General features: G+C 47.6%; 1 protein-coding gene across 5 annotated transcripts in view; it reads left to right on the top strand.

Moving 5' to 3' along the window:
- The window catches only part of AP1B1 (adaptor related protein complex 1 subunit beta 1), a 57,180-nt gene that overhangs the window by 19,654 nt on the left and 19,273 nt on the right, over nucleotides 1-18,253 (top strand). For 4 of the 5 annotated variants that reach the window (XM_038575577.1, XM_038575576.1, XM_038575575.1 and 1 more), the window contains exons 2-11: nucleotides 1,197-1,259; nucleotides 4,515-4,620; nucleotides 7,052-7,187; nucleotides 8,345-8,590; nucleotides 9,803-9,993; nucleotides 10,983-11,204; nucleotides 13,870-13,990; nucleotides 14,458-14,553; nucleotides 15,553-15,668; nucleotides 16,009-16,174. In XM_038575577.1, coding sequence (XP_038431505.1) covers nucleotides 1,223-1,259; nucleotides 4,515-4,620; nucleotides 7,052-7,187; nucleotides 8,345-8,590; nucleotides 9,803-9,993; nucleotides 10,983-11,204; nucleotides 13,870-13,990; nucleotides 14,458-14,553; nucleotides 15,553-15,668; nucleotides 16,009-16,174 — 1,437 coding nt within the window. In that variant the 5' untranslated portion in view covers nucleotides 1,197-1,222. The remainder of the gene's footprint in view (nucleotides 1-1,196; nucleotides 1,260-4,514; nucleotides 4,621-7,051; nucleotides 7,188-8,344; nucleotides 8,591-9,802; nucleotides 9,994-10,982; nucleotides 11,205-13,869; nucleotides 13,991-14,457; nucleotides 14,554-15,552; nucleotides 15,669-16,008; nucleotides 16,175-18,253) is intronic. The other variant, XM_038575578.1, reaches the window with a different exon arrangement.

Genomic DNA, 18,253 nt, shown 5'->3' with positions numbered 1-18,253 from the left:
TCTGGTTTTTGGACTGAGTCCTTAGCAACTGTCAGGGCTCCATCCTCCCTTTTGGATGGGAGAAGCAGAATTCTGTCATTGATAGAATACAGCTGCTGAGCTCAGGCAGTCCTTAAGATGGTCTCCCAGTCTAACCATTTACAAGCCGTGTGACTTTGGGCAAGTTACTTAACCGTGAGCCTCAGTTTACTCAGCTGTAACGTAGGGTTAAAGCCAGGTATCTTATTGGTAGAACTAAATGAGATAATGTGTGTAAAACCCTTGGTTGTAATAGGGACTCAGTAAATGATAACTTCTTAAATGTTAGAACAACCCCAGAAGGCTCTGCCATGTATCCAGGGTACTTGGCCACTGTGTAGCTTCTTTAATCTTTCATCTGTTGATCAAGGGGAACCATTGAAGGTACATAGTAGATATGCAGTAAGTGTTGAATGAACAAGGGAGCCTTGGTACTTTGTTCTATTGCCTTAGAACAGCACTTCACACTGCGACTTTTGCCCTGGGAGGTGTCCTGAGAGATGCTTTGAGGAAACTTGCCAGTTAAATTTGGGGAATGCTCTAGAATCTACAGTATATAGATAGATTCTAGCTCTCTCTAGAGATAAATAGCACATATCACTGTTAGAGAAGTTCAGAAAAGTTGGAGAGAGAAGAAACCTCTGTAGCTTTTCAAATTTGGCATTTTCCAAGCTCATTTGATTATATGGGGTAATGATGGCACCTCCATGAAGCTGTGATGAAGCTTTAATGGGTTAACATGCCCAAAGCACTTAGAACAGTGCTGGGTAGAGTGAGACCACAAAGGGGTGGCTGTGACTAAGTGCTTTTTCATCTGTGGACTCTTCAGAGTATTTAGCCATTCCCTCGTTGATGGCTATTTCAGTTATTTCCAATGATGTATTGTTACAGACTGAGCTGTGGTAAAACCCTTACATCTGTGCAGGTATTTCTGTGGGTGAGTGTCCTAGAAGTAGAATTGCTGGGTAAAAGGATATGCACACTCAAAAATGTGGTAGATCCCTCAGAATTACCTTCCAAAATCTGATCAGCCATTATCTAACAGCTCATTTGCCCCTTGGAGAGATAAGAAGCTATCTTCCCATACCACGTGTGTGCTGCATCCTTTCTTCCTCCTGTGCTCTAATTGAAAATGGAGTGGACACAACAGAAAGTCACCCCTCTCTTCTGTCTTGCAGAGTCTGGCCACAGATAAGGGACCAAAATGACTGACTCAAAATATTTCACCACGACCAAGAAAGGTACTGTTTATTTCATTGTGGGGTCTTTTCCTACTCTTTCCCTGCTCTACCCTTCTGCCTTCTCTGCCAGGGTGGGCTTTGGGGCAGGGGTGGAGGCCTGGAAGCGAGTGGCAGGAATTACCCAGAGCATCTTTAACCTTGTGGATTCAGAACATTGGAGTGTTGATAGTGTAAGAAATTGACCACTTCCTTTAGAACTCAGGAAGGGAAGAGCACTCTCTCTGGAGGGGGGGCGGGGGACACCCTCTTTTGTTCTGAATGGCCTAATGTTATTAAATATGATGTTTTTTTTTTTTCCTGGAGGAAGGAAAGCACAATCCTATCAGTAACCTCACAGTGATATGTGTGTGTGTGTGTCTGGTCTTTTTCCATGGGCACATGTTTTACGTGGTTGAAGTCAGAATTTATATCCTGTTTTTCATCTGACATTATCTTAAACATTTCCCCACAGTTCTAACTACTCAATGTTAGTCTGCTGAGTTGCTGCACTGAAATTTGCTAAGCTGGTCTTATGTTGTAGGGTATTGTGGTTGTTTCTGCTCTCTGGAAAACAGATGGTTATAGTGGCTGACGAATGTGCTTTAACCCTGTAAGCATCTTTCGGACTGACCCTTCCTTCCTCCTTCCTTGTTTCCAAGCATGATTGACACACACCTGCTGACCAGATGAAAAGAGTCTTGTTGTTGATGCAGCTGAGCCAGGACCTGTAGTCTGCCCCTTATGGAGCACCTCTTCATTGGTCTAGCCAGTTTTTACTGAGCCCCCTCCATGTGCCATGGAGTCAGATTGGAGTCTCTGACCTGGCTTTACTTGCAGTTAAGCAGAGAAGACAGACTATTTTTTTTTTTTTAATTTATTTTATGATAGTCACAGAGAGAGAGAGAGGGGGGCAGAGACACAGGCAGAGGGAGAAGCAGGCTCCATGCACCGGGAGCCCGACGTGGGATTCGATCCCGGGTCTCCAGGATCGTGCCCTGGGCCAAAGGCAGGCGCCAAACCGCTGCGCCACCCAGGGATCCCAGAAGACAGACTATTAAATAGTAATCACGCTAAAGGTGGTAGGTCTGTGTTAAGGGGAAGTGCAGGGAGCTGTGTGGACCTTGGGTGGAGCTAACTAGGTAAGGGGGAGGGGAGAGGAGCAGAGCAGAGCACTTGCTTTCCCCAGGGTACCTTCGGGGAAAAGAAAGCACCTGGGCACAAGTTACTGAAGTGGGATGAAAGGAGAGTTGGAGAGATGTGCAGGGCTAGAGGGGGTGAACATAGTGCTGAGTGTATTAGGGTGTCAGTGGTTGAGTTTTTGCTGGTTTTCCTTTGAGAGGAATGTCCATAAAGGGATGCCTAGGTCCAAGTCAGACATCAGTTATAGTTTTAAGCAACAGAAGGTCCAAGGCAGCTTCTAATAAAGAAGTGAAGGGGATGATATTAGGGAGAGGCAAGGGGAACAGTACCACAGCTTCCATGAGAGATGATTGTACCTGAGCCCAGGGGGTGGGGTAGGGTGCAGCATTGTGGGTAGAGAGAATCCGATGCCTTGTATATGATTGAGGAGGTAGGTTTGGTGGCTAATTGGATTTCGGGCCCATTAGAGGAAAGAGATGTTTTGGAAACAGGCAGATCCCAAGTTTACCTCATCAGCCTTCTTAGAATTGAAGTGACTCAGGCCTAGATCCATTAGTTGATGGCCAGTTGTATTGAATCTGACCGAGCACTTTGAGCAAAGCCCGGGTGGTCCTGCAACATGACGGAGGAGGATCAAAGTCATCATGGTCTGTTGGATCCTGCAGCAGGGAGATATGGTCCCCTCAGTCTCTTGGAGGGGAAGGGCATGTGTTCCTTTTGTCCTAAGGAAGTCGAGTCTGAACTGCAAGGTCTGCAGATTCCTACTGGCTCTGTTGAGCAATATCCTCAGTGAGGCCCTGCCCTGGGCCATGCTTTGTGATTGTTCTTAATTAACTTTGTTTGCTGTCTGTCATCTCAAGTTCTTTCCCTGAGCACCACATTGTTCAATCATGATAAAAACCTGCAAGTTTTCTTTTTCTCACTGTATATCCATCTAGAACTTCTTCGGCACTTCCCCCCACGTGACAGTCTGCTTTATTCTGACCCTCAGTAACTTGAGAGGGAGCCCAGGGCTCTCCCACAAAAAAGGAATCCAAGTCAAGGGTCACATGGCAAATTAATAACAATAGTAGTCACCTTTAATGCAGGCCACTGAGTGCCAGCCACTGAGATGAGTATTTTATATCTGAGTGTTAAATGAGAGAATTCACTGCTCCAGTCAAAGTAGAACGAGTACAGGCAAAGGAAACTGACTCAGAGAAGCAAAGTGATATCCTTAGTTGGCCTGAGCATATGGGCTTTGGAGTTGCAAGACCCAGTTTTGAATGTTGGCCCTACCTGCTACTGGTGGTGTGTTCTTGGGCAAGTCACAACCTCCATTTGCTCATCTGTAAAACGGGGGTGGAGGTATGATGCAGAGTTGTCATGAGGATGAAGTAAGAAATGGAGAAAAGTATGGCACCTGCCTTAGAAAAAGGTTCAGGAAATCCTGGCGGCTGCTGTTTTGAGGGCAGGAGGCCTGTCTAATTCCAAAGTCTGCCCTTATAACCTGTCATTGAGGTTATCTGGGCCCTGAACAATCCTATTTCCTCATTTGTTTTTTTTTTTCCAGATTGAGTTCTTAAGAATAGCTTATTATGTGCTCAAGCTCTTATGGAGCAAGTGAATTCCCATTTTCAGAGCTGAGCAACCACTTGTGGCTTAGGAAGTGAAACCCTGAGTGCACTGTTTTTAACTGGAGGTTCTAGGAAAACAGGAAAAGCCAAGTGTGGGAATCGAGCAAATCCTATCCTCTCCCTTCAAATCTTCAGTCCCCAGATTCCATCACACACTGCCTTGAGGACTTTGGGTGAGCGTGGTAGCTGAGGAGAATTTTGCTTTCCTCTGAATATTTTTAACTGTGGCTGACCACGACCTATCCTCACACTTTTTGCCTCCCTCTAAACCTTTGTAGCTTCCACAGTTCTCTCTGTTCAGTCTAGCATATCCTCCAGGCTTCCCTCTTGATGATTCCTCTCCTCAGAATTGTCCCTCTCTACTGCCTCTGTCATGAAGGCCAAGGACCTAAAGCTGCCCTCAGCTGGTAGCACAGAATGTCTTACCTGCCTCTGCCCTCCCATCCTTTGGAATTTGGGGATTGAGAATGACCCCCTGGTAGGGTGGGGGTGGATCACTCATACCTGCCTCCTTTTTTAGGGGAGATCTTCGAGCTGAAGGCAGAGCTCAACAGTGACAAGAAGGAGAAGAAGAAGGAGGCGGTAAAGAAAGTGATTGCGTCAATGACCGTGGGCAAAGATGTCAGGTGTGCAGGCGTAGGCCGGGTGGCAGCAGGAGCGGGGCTCCAAAGCTTGGGTCTAGTTCAGATCTCTCATTGACATTATCTCTAGGTACCTGTGTCTCCCCTTGTTATAGCTCCCTTCATGAACCACCTTTCCAAACAGAAGGTTTTGTTTACAGAGGGGTCCTATGCTCACATGCTGCTGGGGTGAAGTGGCAGGAGAGTAAGTGAAGTGGGCAAGGTCAAAAAGGTAACAAGCAAATGAAGTGGATGTAGCAGAACCCTGTCAGAGATTCCAAAGGATTGCTGCCAGCTGGGGAGAATGAACCCAGTCTGGGCAGGTCTGGTTTTTTTTTTTAAAAATAAGAAATCAGGATTTTTCATTTTAAATCTCTTTATTTTAGGTTTCCAAGATGATATTAAACAAATACTGTAGTAACAGTAACACACACCTGCAGATGGAATTTATCGAATTTATCACTAGTTTGCAGCCTCTGCTTTGCATCTGATTGCCAGAGCAAATCATATGTAGAATGCTGCCTCACCTTTGCTCACACTTTTGCCCTGTGTAGAATGTCCCTTTCCCCTTTTACATTTACCAGCATGTTTTCCCATCTCTTAAACCCCATTCACGGTGTCTCTGTTGCCTTCACTCGTCACCCCAGCCCACCCCCCTGAGTGTGCAGCATTTGTTCTGTGTTCCTATCACCTGGCACTAATTCTTGACTGTCCTTTTATTATGTGTACTTGTGTTTACCTGCCCACCATGTCATACAGTCCCCAAGGAGGAGGATTGGATTTTGCAACAACTTAAGAGTTGCACAGTATTTGAGAGTAAGCAGAAAACTTTCAGATAGGTTCTCTAGCAGTTCTTTACAATTCCTATATTGCAGGTAATGATGTGTTTACTGCCAAGGAAACCAGGTAAAGAAAGGGTCTAGTGGCTGCCCAGCAGTCACGTGGTTAATAGAACTAGGACTCAGGCCCAGCTCTTCTGAAATCGAAATCCAGGGCATTTCCACCCATACCCTCTCCTCTATGCCCTCATGGTGCCCAGTTCCTGACTCATAGGCCTGGGCACTGATGTGGAGCAGCTCCTCATCTGGATCCCACATCAGGATCACACTTCTCCAGACTTCTCTGTGGATTGCCTTATCCTATTGCCACCTCAGCAAGGGACCTCCTAACAGTACCACAGTAGAAACAGTTCTGCAGAGAGACCTGCTGTAGACAGAGTGGCAAAAGGATCAGGCGTCTGCTGGAAAATTAGGCCTCCTTCCAAGTCACATCCTTCCAGGACAAAGCCATTCTCCTTCAACTAGAACATTGCTGTCACCTCCTCACAGAGGAAGCACCTTTGTTCTTCTGTCTCAAGCGAACTTGTTGTGCTGATGTGACAGGCCCATCAGCTGTTTCTCCTCTTCACCTTCCTCTTTCTTCTTGGTTCTTCATCTTCCAAGGTGATGCATCAAGGTCAGCATTATCAACTGGGTTCCCTTCTAAGGGAGTCCAGGGAGCTCACTTTGACCTCTTAAGTCTCTGTTACTGTGTCCTCGACCATTAAGTCACAAGCCTTGAGAGGGGAGGTAATGATGCCAGAGAGAGGAAGGAAATTGACCTCTAAGCATATTTCACATCTCAGGGGGTTTGGGACTCTGGGGTACCGTGTTGGGAGGGGTTCCACCCAGAATAACAGCAGTCCTGGGCATGGGCTTTAGAACCAGAGCTGGCTCCTCAGGCAGGTTATTTGACATTTATGAGCCGTAATATTGTCTTCTGTAAAATGAAGATAACACACTGGCTTCTTGGGGTTGTTAAATGAGATCACACATACAAAGCCCGGCATAGAGCAAATGCTCCATACATGCTGAGCTAGTTTTTAGTGGGCATCTGAGCTGGCCCTTCTGGTGAAAGGAACATGCCTATTCCCACTTCCCTACAACCATCTGGAACCAGCAGCCCAATATAAGGGGGCCGCATTAAGTTTCAGGGAAAGAAAACAATTGTTTTCATCTATTTAGCACCTCTCGGATGTCAAAGACCAGATATCTGGAGTATGGTGCCCTCTTTAAATATTACAGGGCCCTGTGTAATGGGGTTTTTTTACACCTTCCCTGGAGGTGAACAAACTTGTGGGGGGATGAAGGAGACAGAGCTGGTTTTGAGCCAGGTCTGATAGGCTGTAGAGCTTGTATATGAATGAATCCCGTGAAAAGAACAGAGGACTTTGCTTTTCAAATCACCTTTTCGATTCCATTACTACCAATAAGTGTTCATGGTTAACAGAGCATAGCTGATGTCCTCCCTTTTACTAGGAAGTCCTGTTATCTTTTTCTTTCTCTCCCATCCACTATCTCTGCGCCCCCACCCCACCTCCCAGACCCCCCATTAGCTCTCTGAAAAACCTTCTTCTTTCTCCAGCCTTAACTACGCTCATGCCATTTTGACTTTTCAGTGCCCTCTTTCCTGACGTGGTGAACTGTATGCAGACAGACAACCTGGAGCTGAAGAAGCTGGTGTACTTGTATTTGATGAACTACGCCAAGAGTCAGCCGGACATGGCCATCATGGCTGTCAACACCTTTGTGAAGGTAAATAGCTTGGTGGGAGGAAAGGCATGGGTGTTCACTGCTCCCTCTTCCCTCCATCTCTTGGGGTGGGACACTATGGCCCTGAGTAAAAACACTCAGGCTCCTTTCTAGTCCCTCTGACTCCCAGCCTGAGGGCCACTTAGTCCTCCAGCAGAGGGCTCCCACTCTCAGAAAAATCAGTTACTATAGACCCTGTTAACTCATTCTGTGTGAGGTAGCCTAAGGCCTTTATTGATCCTCATATCCCCCTGGGGTGCACCAATGCCCTACATCCGTTGCCAGGGCAGAATTCAGCATCTCAGAGCTCCTGTGTTCCCATTTTAGACTTTGCCCCTTTCTGTGTTTTCCACTTAGATTAAGGAGCAAACGGGGGGGGGCACGCGGGGGGGGGGGGGCAGCCTCAGTGGTGCAGTGGTTTAGTGCCGCCTGCAGCCGGAGGTGTGATCCCAGAGACCCAGGATCGAGTCCCATGACGGGCTCCCTGCATGGAGCCTGCTTCTCCCTCTGCCTGTGTCTCTGCCTCTCTCTCTCTCTGAATAAAAAAAAAAAAAAAAAAAAAAAAAAGGCAAATGGGGACTTGAAGTGCCAGGGGTTTTTTTGTTTTTGTTTTTGTTTTTAAGATTTTATTTATTTATTCATGAGAGACAGAGGCAGAGTGAGAAGCAGGTTCCCTGTAGGAAGCCCGATGTGGGGCCTCGATCCTGGGACCCCAGGATCATGCCCTGAGCCAAAGGCAGACACTCAACCACTGAGTCACCCAGGCATCCCCGAAGTGTCAGTTCTGTCTACCTTTAGAGCCTTCCTAGCTCCCCTTACCCTGTCAGTGCTCAGATACGGACACATGATGGGTTCTTTGGGTTATGGTACCTGATGGATATAGGTTTGAATCATGGCTCTGCTCTGTGACTGGATGAGCTCCCAGTCTTCCTGGGAGGCTCAGCTGCTTCATCTGTCAAATGGGAACAGTATTATATGTCTGCTGTGAGCATCAGAGTCAACAATGCACAAAGCCCAAGCATAATATGTGGCAAATGCTTGATGCCCATACATGACACTGACTTTTGGCACTGATGGCCACAGTTAGTGGGAGATCCCATAGCAGTATCTGATGTTGCTGAGCTTGCCTCTGCTGCCGGCCAATGACTGGTTCCCCTCAGGACTGTGAGGATCCCAATCCCCTGATCCGGGCCCTGGCTGTGCGGACCATGGGCTGCATCCGCGTTGACAAGATCACAGAGTACCTGTGTGAGCCACTCCGGAAGTGCCTGAAGGATGAGGACCCATACGTGCGCAAAACAGCAGCTGTCTGTGTAGCCAAGCTCCATGACATCAACGCCCAGCTGGTAGAGGACCAGGGCTTCCTGGACACCCTTAAAGACCTAATCTCTGACTCTAACCCCATGGTAAGCCATTGCCACTCACCGTGCCACTTCACTACCTCCTGGGCTGCTTGGGAACATCTTGGCTCCACCCTCTACCAAACACTCCCCAGTTCTTGGAAGTCAGAGTCTTGCTGGGTAGGCTAATTGTTCTCATGCCTGCAGTGGTTCAGGCACCGTCTTTGGAGGGAGCTAGACCTGTATTCCCTTCTCTGCCCCTTCTTTAACATGAGCTGTGTGACCTTGGGCAGACTGCCCAGCCTTCCAGAACCACCTTTTCTTCATCAGTAAGATGGATCTAATTCTCCATGGCTGGCAGGAGTGTTGTGAGGCTTAAGCTTTGAAGGTAATGTACCTAGCATGGCCTGGCACACAGTGGTGCAACCAAGACTAGTGTACTCCTTACCCTAACAGCCACTGTCATTGTCACTGTCTACTCACCAAGATATCAGTGAGCTCTGAATGTGAGGTTCTCTTTCCGCACGTCTTTGGGTTACAGCGTTGCAGAGGGTCACCCTTGAAGTAGCATAGCCTGGAGGAGAGTGCACCAGGATGTGGCTGGGAGGGGAGCTCCTCTCCTTCCAGTTTGGAGGACAGTTCAGCAGACCCTGTTTGGAGTGAAATACACAAGCTCCTCAGCCTAGCCATCCCACTCTGTCCTATGGAAACACTGGTCACATAAGGGCACTGAAAGGCCAGTACAGCATTGGCCATTGGAACACTGTTTGTTACAGGGAAAAGTTGAAAACCCTGCAGAATACACATAAAAACAACTGCTCTGGTAGAAATGGGTTGAGAGCCCAGTGCTTCACCTGGCAACCCCTTTGGATTCTTGCCCCCCATCTGTTACCAGTAGCTCTGAGGGGTTCTAGAGGAATCTTCTAACTCCAAGAAGCACACTTGACATCCCCTGAAGTGAGCTGTTGTAGCTGGTAGGCAGGGGCTGCATGCTAGATAGCTAGGAATGTTTTCTGCTGCCAGGCATTTAGAGCTGGATCTTTCTTTTGTTTGTTTTCTTTCTTTTTTTTCATTGGTGAGGGCACTTAACATTTGTTCTGGTTTACAGGGGAGTCAGTAGGGTGAGTGCTCAGAGTGGGTCACCATGCTGCAAACCCTGCCCATCAGGTCCTGTTCCTTTCAGGGTATTCAGGCCCTCACCAGCGAGCATGATTAGCTCCAATGTGGCTTGGCCCAAGCAGCACCCCCAGCCTCTGCCCCTCCTACCCTCTCAACCAGGTGGTGGCAAACGCAGTGGCTGCCCTCTCAGAGATTGCTGAGTCTCATCCCAGCAGCAACCTGCTTGACCTGAACCCGCAGTCCATTAATAAGCTGCTGACAGCCCTGAACGAGTGCACCGAGTGGGGCCAGATCTTCATCCTGGACTGCCTGGCCAACTATACGCCTAAGGATGACCGGGAGGCCCAGAGGTGAGCAGGTTTCCCCTTGCTTGCCAGCCCAGTGACCTGGTCCTTGGCGGGGCTTCAGCCGTGAACTGGGCCTCAGACCTCTGCTGGGCCCTTTGCCAGGTCCTTGCCCCACAGACTATCCTCAGGCACGTCTCAAGGGAGGCCAGAGCCAGGCAGTCAGCTCCCTACTCAGCATGAAACAGCCAGAACCAAGGCCAGCGCCTGATCTGATTGTTGACAGAGACCCTGATCACCTTGGGCTGAGTAAAGGAGGTAGATAGCACCAGAGTCACCATTCGTTGGATTCTTTCTGGGTGGCTGGGGCTCTGCCGAGTGCTTCCTATGCATTAGATGCTCCTTAAAGCATCTCTGTGAAAGGTGCCCCATCTTTGTCCACATTTTACAGGTAAGGAAACACTGGCTCAGAAGGTGGAAGAAATCCTACAGTTCACCCAGCTGGGTCTACCCTGATGTTTGGTCATAACCAACATGATATCTTGCCCGTTTTGAACGAACCCTTTTGCAGTGGGAGAAGGGAAGGATTTGACACCCAGTGTTTATTAACTACTATGCATAGGGCTTTTTTTTTTAATTTTTTTTAAATTTTTATTTATTTATGATAGTTAGAGAGAGAGAGGCAGAGACACAGGCAGAGGGAGAAGCAGGCTCCATGCACTGGGAGCCCGATGTGGGACTCGATCCCGGGTCCCCAGGATCGCGCCCTGGGCCAAAGGCAGGCGCCAAACCGCTGCGCCACCCAGGGATCCCTGCATAGGGCTTTATGTGCGTTGTTTCATGGAAGCCTTCAGCATCCCTGGGAAGATGGTACCATCATCTCCATTTTCTAGATGAGGAAACAAACTCAGTGGTTTTAACCTGTTGGGGTCAGTTAGTGAGCACCAGAAACAAGATCTAGATCCTCCTACGGAAAACATGTTCTCTTAATAACTAAAAACAGGGTATTTCCCTTGTCTGTCTCTCCTGTTTACCCCCCTTGGAACGGACCCCAGCATCTGTGAGCGGGTCACCCCCAGACTGTCCCACGCCAACTCTGCTGTGGTGTTGTCTGCTGTGAAGGTGCTGATGAAGTTCATGGAAATGTTGTCCAAGGATCTGGACTACTATGGCACACTGCTCAAGAAGCTGGCCCCACCCCTGGTCACGCTACTGTCAGCTGAGCCTGAGCTGCAGTATGTGGCCCTGCGCAACATCAACCTCATCGTACAGAAAAGGTACCCAGACTACTGCATATGTGCAGTGTGTACCTGGGATTGGGGGTAGAGGGGAGGGATATTTCTTCCTGGGAACAGGACCCTAAAGGGAAACTGACCTATAGCTCTGTAGGAAATCTCAAAAGCTTAATCCAGGAGCCTTAGCCATAGACAGCTTTGTCCTCCACGGGACATTTGGAAATGTCTGGAGACATTTTTGGTTGTCAGACTTCAGGGGACTTTACTGGCACCTAGTGGGTAGAGGCCAAGGATGCTGCTCAACACTCTACAGTACACAGGACAGCCTCCCCTCCCCCAGAGAACTGGCCAGCCCAAAATGTCAGTAGTGCTGAGAGTGAGAAACCCTGGCTTAACCTAATCAGGTAGCAGGTCAAGTATAGACCAGCATGGTGCTTTTTAACCACAAAAAATGGATGGCTCCATAATTCACAGAACCCTCCTGAAACAAGATATAAGATTCTGTCTGTATTTTTCCTGGGGATAGAGTCTATAGCATTAGTCAAATTCTCTGAGGTTGGAGGACTCCAAAGTGGCAAGGTACTATGGACTTTGCATCAGCCTAGGGCCTGAGGTGGGGTATATGAGAATCACTCAGATGCCCATATCTGGTGACGCTTGGGTGGCTTAGTCAGTTAAGCATCAGGCACTTTTGATCTCAGCTCAGGCCTTGATCTCAGGGTCATGAGTTCAAGCCCCATGTTGGGCTCCATATTGGATGTGGAGCCTACTTTAAAAAAGAAGCTCATTTCTGTTGGCCCCATGGGAATGACCACAACTGTAAGCCACTGCCTCAAAGAGAAGGTGCCTGATACCTAGGATGGGTAGAACTTAAAAATAATTAGCAGTGTCCGAGGGGCCCAGAATAGGAGGGGTTCTCTGGAACAATCCAGAAAACAGTAGGGCTTGTCTCTGGAGTTATCCTCCCAGCCTTTTTGGTCAAATGGCTCGCTCAGTTACTAACTCGTGAGCATCCATGTTTTACAGTAGTCCCCTTGCTGGAAACAGGGCTATGTGAAAACAAGGGTTTCTTGTAGACATTCTTTCTTGGAAGACAGCATATCTCCCTGTCCTTGTAGCATCATTCTGGTTCTTAGAACACTTTTTTTTTTTTTTTTAAGATTTTATTTATTTATTCATGAGAGACACAGAGAGAAAGAGAGGCAGAGACACAAGCAGAGGGAGAAGTAGGCTCCTCGCAGGGAGCCTGACTGGGACTCGATCCCGGGTCTCCAGGGTCACACCCTGGGCTGAAGGCAGCACTAAACCACTGAGCCACCCAGGCTGCCCTTCTTAGAACACTCTTGACGGTCCAGAGATATCAGTAGAATTATGGCAGTTGTGAAGATTGAGAGGTAAATTTGGGAAAGCATTTTGAGTGCCTAAACAGAGCTAAGAGACTAGGGATTCATTCGTAGTTGCAGTGTAGGATTTAGTAAGATATAGCAACCTAAAGATCACGATCAGCGTGAAGGGCTCCCTGTGCTATATTTAACATGGCAAATCTCTTAAGAAGTTGACCAGGTTGCCCAGGCACCATCTGGCCTAGTCCCCACATTGGGTCAGGCAGCTTTTGCCAAGTCCTGATTGCAGAAATCATGTCTTCCTCCTCTCCCCACCCCAAGCTTGGGATCCTGTCTCTCCCACCAGGCACGACAAAGGCTTCTGCAGCTTGCACAGAAGCACGGAGTATTACCTAGAGTCCCTCCTTTCTCTCTGCTGTGTCTTCTCCCCTCTTCACCATCTGTCCTCATTCTTTTTCCTTCTTTCTTCAGTTCTGGAAAGGGCATAGAAATAAGAGCTGAGGATGGTGACTCTTGATTCTACCCTTATTAGCACTAGATACACCTGGTGCAAGCCCCCACCTTTCAGATTTCCTCATCTAAGAAAAAAGAGGTGGGTGGTACCAGTTGAGGGAGGAGCAGCAACACATAGCAAGTGCATCTCTGAAGTAGGCATTGATCATGCTAAATGCTTCCTGTCTAACTCTCACAAGAGCCCTGTGATGTGGGTGTCTGTTGGGGTCCCTGGGACCACTCTGATGTTTAGAGATTCTCTAGAAGGACTCATGGGAACTTATTGGAGACTCAGCACCCTGGGTTTTTATTGGGGGCTGGTCACATGGTCACCTACCAAAATTTCAAATGCCCAGAAGGAAAGCAGATATTCAGCATAAATCATATTGTTTATACAAACATTATAGGCATGGTTAGCCACCTTTATCATTTAGGGAACAGTGAGAACACTCCCAAAAACTGAGTTCCCTGATGCCAGACCTTTCTAAGGCTGGAGACTGAGGCCTGCAGTGCTAACGGTGTCATTCTGATTTTGTGAGTGAGGAAGCAGAGGCCTCAGGTCCCAGCTGGGATTGGCACTGAGGTCTGATTCCCATACCTGCTGCCTGCTACTCTCAAATACGAACTAACTCTTGCTCATATTCCCTCTTCCCTTCCTGGAATAATGTTGGACATACAGTGGCCAATCAGAACCTTCTGCAGGCCTTCACTGGACTCTCACTCAGGAACTGTGCAGCCGTGACAGTGACTGTCTTCACTGATGTTAGGATCTACCTCAGACCGCAGAAATACCCCAGTAAACATGAAAGGGGTTTTCTCACAGGGCTTATGCCTTGCTTTTTACTCTTTGGGCAATCCTGTCTTGCCACCAGGCCTGAGATCCTGAAGCATGAAATGAAGGTCTTCTTTGTGAAATACAATGACCCCATCTACGTGAAGCTGGAGAAGCTGGACATCATGATCCGTCTGGCCTCCCAGGCCAACATCGCCCAGGTTAGCAGAGGGCTGTAGCTAGGGGCATGAACTTTGATGTTGACAGCAACACCACCACCAGGCTGTGGTCTCTGAGTGGGCTGCCAGAGACCACAGCTCATCATTAACAGTTCATCTCATGAAGAGTGCTTAACAAGGCTCTGTAAGCAAGCACTCAACAAATCTTAAAGGTATTTTTGTGATTAAAACATTTGTTCTCCCTACTATTACTTATCCATCCTTTGAAAAGTGGTAGTCTGGTGGCTCTGTTAGCTAGCTCAACCTAAACAAGGGTTGTCCAGTCCTGCCAACTAGTTCTTCCCTGCTTTCCTCTTCGGACATCTGGTAGCTCTCTCCTTCCCCTTGGCCCTTCTTGAGCAGGAGGCAGAATGCCATCTTTCTAGCAGTCTCTGCATACCTGTTGTCCAGGGATGTGGGTTCCCCGGAAGTTCCCACCCCCAACTTCATCTTTTCTCTTTGGGCCATAGGTCCTGGCAGAGCTGAAAGAGTATGCAACAGAGGTGGATGTGGACTTTGTACGGAAGGCTGTACGAGCCATTGGGCGCTGTGCCATCAAGGTGGAGGTGAGACTCTGGGACTCTGCCCTTTAGCAGGAGAGGGAAGGAAAGGAAGCTGAAACCAGAAAAACTAGTCTGATTCTAGAAGAATCTGCCGGCTCCTCATGGTCCAGGAAGGCCTGAGGGTCACCACTGGAGGCCCCAAAGCATCCATTGTGCAGATCTGATTGGGCTCCTTCTCTCTCTGTGATCACCTTTAGGCATTCAAGTTGTTGCAGATGAAACAAACACATCGGTAACCATGGGTTCTCCCACAGCATTAGCTAAGAGGGTGAGGCATCCCCAGCTGGTGGTGCCCCTGGTAGACTTAGCTTTCACTTTATGAGTTTTGGGGCAGGGTTCTCTGCCTGCTGAACATTTTAGCGTTAATCATGATTCAACTAACCATATGCCGTTTTCTCCAGGCTCTCAAGGGCTGTCCAGACCTCTGTGTCCTGGCATTTCATCCCTTATATTCTCTGCCTATGGTGACCTTCCTTAACCACTGAGCTGACTCTTTAAGTTAGTTCGTTGGGGACTGGGAGATCCTGGGACAGCTAGTCACCCCAGCCCCTTGAGGCATTTTCCCCTTGCTGCTAATGATGGCATCCTGAGAATCTCTCCCATAAGGGCATTAGTGTAACATATTGGAATAAGGGGTTGGAGGGGCTTCAAGTAGGGACTTTCTATTTTTGGTCATAGGGTCCTGTTTTGGGAAACAAGTAGAAGTGAGGTGGTGTCAGGCTGGAACACAGTCACTGCCTCGGCCTGGAAGTACTTCAAATACCCTCCCCACTCTCAGGAGATCTACTGGCTTTCTTAGTCTAACTCTCTAGGTCCCAGCCATCCCCAGGTTGTCATTTTGTACTCATTCTCCCACTGGTTATCTGGAGAAAGTGTTCTCTTGTTTTCCCACTGTGACAAGAAAGGGGGCAAGACGTGACTGAGCCCTTGGCTGAGGCATGGTCATCAGAGGTTCTGTTGGAAGTGGGTACAAAGGCCTTGCCCACATTACTCTTCCCACAGCAATCTGCAGAACGTTGTGTGAGCACACTGCTCGATCTCATCCAGACCAAGGTCAACTATGTGGTCCAGGAAGCCATTGTGGTCATCAAGGACATCTTTCGCAAGTATCCCAACAAGTATGTGCCCACCACTCTTAGTGTAAGGGTGATGTGGCTGTCCTGGGGACAGGCATGGAGGGGAGGGGAAGCAACAGGAGCCTCTCCCCTCTTCCTTCTCTGCCATAAATGGCATTCTCAAAAGAAACCTATTGTTTTTTCTTACTTCTGAGTCGCCCCTCCTCCACTCCCCAAACCAAATAAACACTAAAATGTAGCAGATAAACTCAAATCCCATTACTCACCACCCTCTCAGGATCTTGTGGGGCAGCTTCCTGTCTCTCTTGGACTCTGCTGGGCCTCCTCTGGGTTGTGTGGGTTCCTTCATTGCTCACATGCTCACTGTGTGCTTGTCTCTTAGGTATGAGAGTGTGATCGCCACACTATGTGAGAACCTGGACTCCCTGGATGAGCCTGAGGCCCGGGCTGCCATGATTTGGATTGTAGGCGAGTATGCTGAGCGAATTGACAATGCTGATGAGCTGCTAGAGAGCTTCCTTGAAGGCTTCCATGATGAGAGCACCCAGGTGAGCCATCAGGTGTGGTGACTTGGGCCGGGATGTGGGTCATGACTGGCAGCTTGGTACCACTGCAGTCCATCCCACTCTGAAATCCTCCCCTCAGTAGTCCTTGGGGCTCTGCCCTTCATGATACAGCATTGATGGTGTGGACAGATAAGTGATGTAGGGCTGACAGGGATGGCCCCTTTTGCTCTCATACTCCAGTACCTAAGGGGGACTATGGGCGCAGTCTATGATGGTGCACACTGACGGCAAGTAGAAATTTGGAGGTTTAATTTTATATTTATCTTCGGATAGGTAATTCTTTGACTTGGTTCAAAATTGAAAAAAAATATGAATGGATGCATGATGAAAAGTCTCCTTCCTACCACTTTTCTGGCAACTCAGTTCTGATCATGGAGATCATCAGTGTCATTTCTTGGTTTCTTCGAGGTACTTCCAAAGACAGTATAGGAATACATACTCCTACATACGAGTAAACAAACACATATATAGTTGGTTTTTGTTATTTGTGATACTTAAGTTTTATAAAGTCACTGCAAATACTGAACTAGCAAGTACTAAACCATTGTTCCTATAAGCCTCTGATCACATTTTTGTCAATCAGTATTTAATCTTGTTTTTTATGTGTTTCTGTTTAGGGACACTTTCTTTTTATTTATTTTTTTTTTTTAAGATTTCATTTATTCATGAGAATACACAGAGAGGAGAGAGGGAGAGAGATACTGGCAGAGGGAGAAGCAGGCTCCATGCAGAGAGCCCGACGCGGGACTTGATCCCGGGACTCCAGGATCACACCCTGGGCTGAAGGCGGTGCTAAACCACTGAGCCACCTGGGCTGCCCATGGGACACCTTATTTAATATATATTATTGATTCATTTGTATTGAACTCATAGCTCCCAGCACTGTAACTCACGCCTGTACGAAGCTGATCTGACACACATTTTTTTCCGTAAGGCAAATCACAACTTCTTCATGCTTCAGAACACTAGACAGCACTTCAACATTATACTTGGGGGCCTATTTAAACATGAAATCACCAACAAAAAGCAAAATTTGAAAGACGTAGCCCTAAATAGATTATGAAAAGAACACTTGTTTATAGTATAAGCTGAAACTAGGCAGAGCGTCATCTCCTTTGACCTCAGCTGGGAGCATGTACCTCAGGTGACTTGAACTTTTCACTGCTCTGCACTTAGTTGTGAAAGACCATGAAAGCTCCCCAAACATTGATTTGGGGGTTATAAATACATGTTAGGAAATGGGCAAATTTGAAATATGGGCTCTGCAGATAATAAGGATCCACTGTGTATATGTTACCATTTATTCATTAATTCATACGTACATACGCACATACATACCTACTAGTTTCCACACAACATGGAGTCCAATACAGGGCTTGAACTCATGACCCTAAGATTGAGACCTGAGTTGAGATCAAGAGTTGAACATTCAACTGACTGAGCCACCCAGGCACCCCACCTCTCCTTTATTTTTAAACACTACTGTGGGGCACCTAAGTGGCTCTGTTGGTAGAGCATGCAGCTCTTGATCTCATAGTTGTGAGTTTGAGCTCAATGTTAGGTATAGAGATTACTTAAAAATAAACACTACTGGGCAGTCCAGATGGCTCAGTGGTTTAGCGCCGCCTTCGGTCCAGGGCCTGATCCTAGAGACCTGGGATCGAGTCCCATGTCGGGCTCCCTGCATGGAGCCTGCTTCTCCCTCTGCCTGTGTCTCTGCCTCTCTCTCGCTCTCTCTTTCTCTGTCTCTCATGAATAAATAAAATCTTAAAAAAAAAAAAAAAACGAAATTGTACAGCACTTTGCCCTTTTCTCTTAAAAATATATCTGAAGTTTCTGCTGTTATAATTTATGGGACTCTTTATGGCTGCATAGTGCCATGTTTATTTAACTAGCCTCCCCTGATGGATATGTAGGTGTCAGTCTTCTCTTTTAATCAGTACTGCTATGAATAACCTATGTAGGGCACATCTGTAAGTATAGCTGGAGGATAAACTGTTAGGTAAATTCTTTCTGGTAAAAGGGCCTGTGCTTGGAGATGTGGGGAAATATTCCATATTT

This window comes from Canis lupus, chromosome 26 (assembly GCF_011100685.1).
Source record: "Canis lupus familiaris isolate Mischka breed German Shepherd chromosome 26, alternate assembly UU_Cfam_GSD_1.0, whole genome shotgun sequence".
Taxonomy (NCBI): Eukaryota; Metazoa; Chordata; class Mammalia; order Carnivora; family Canidae; genus Canis; species Canis lupus.
Note: the sequence above shows the minus strand (reverse complement) of the source record. Positions and strands in the feature narration are given on the sequence as shown.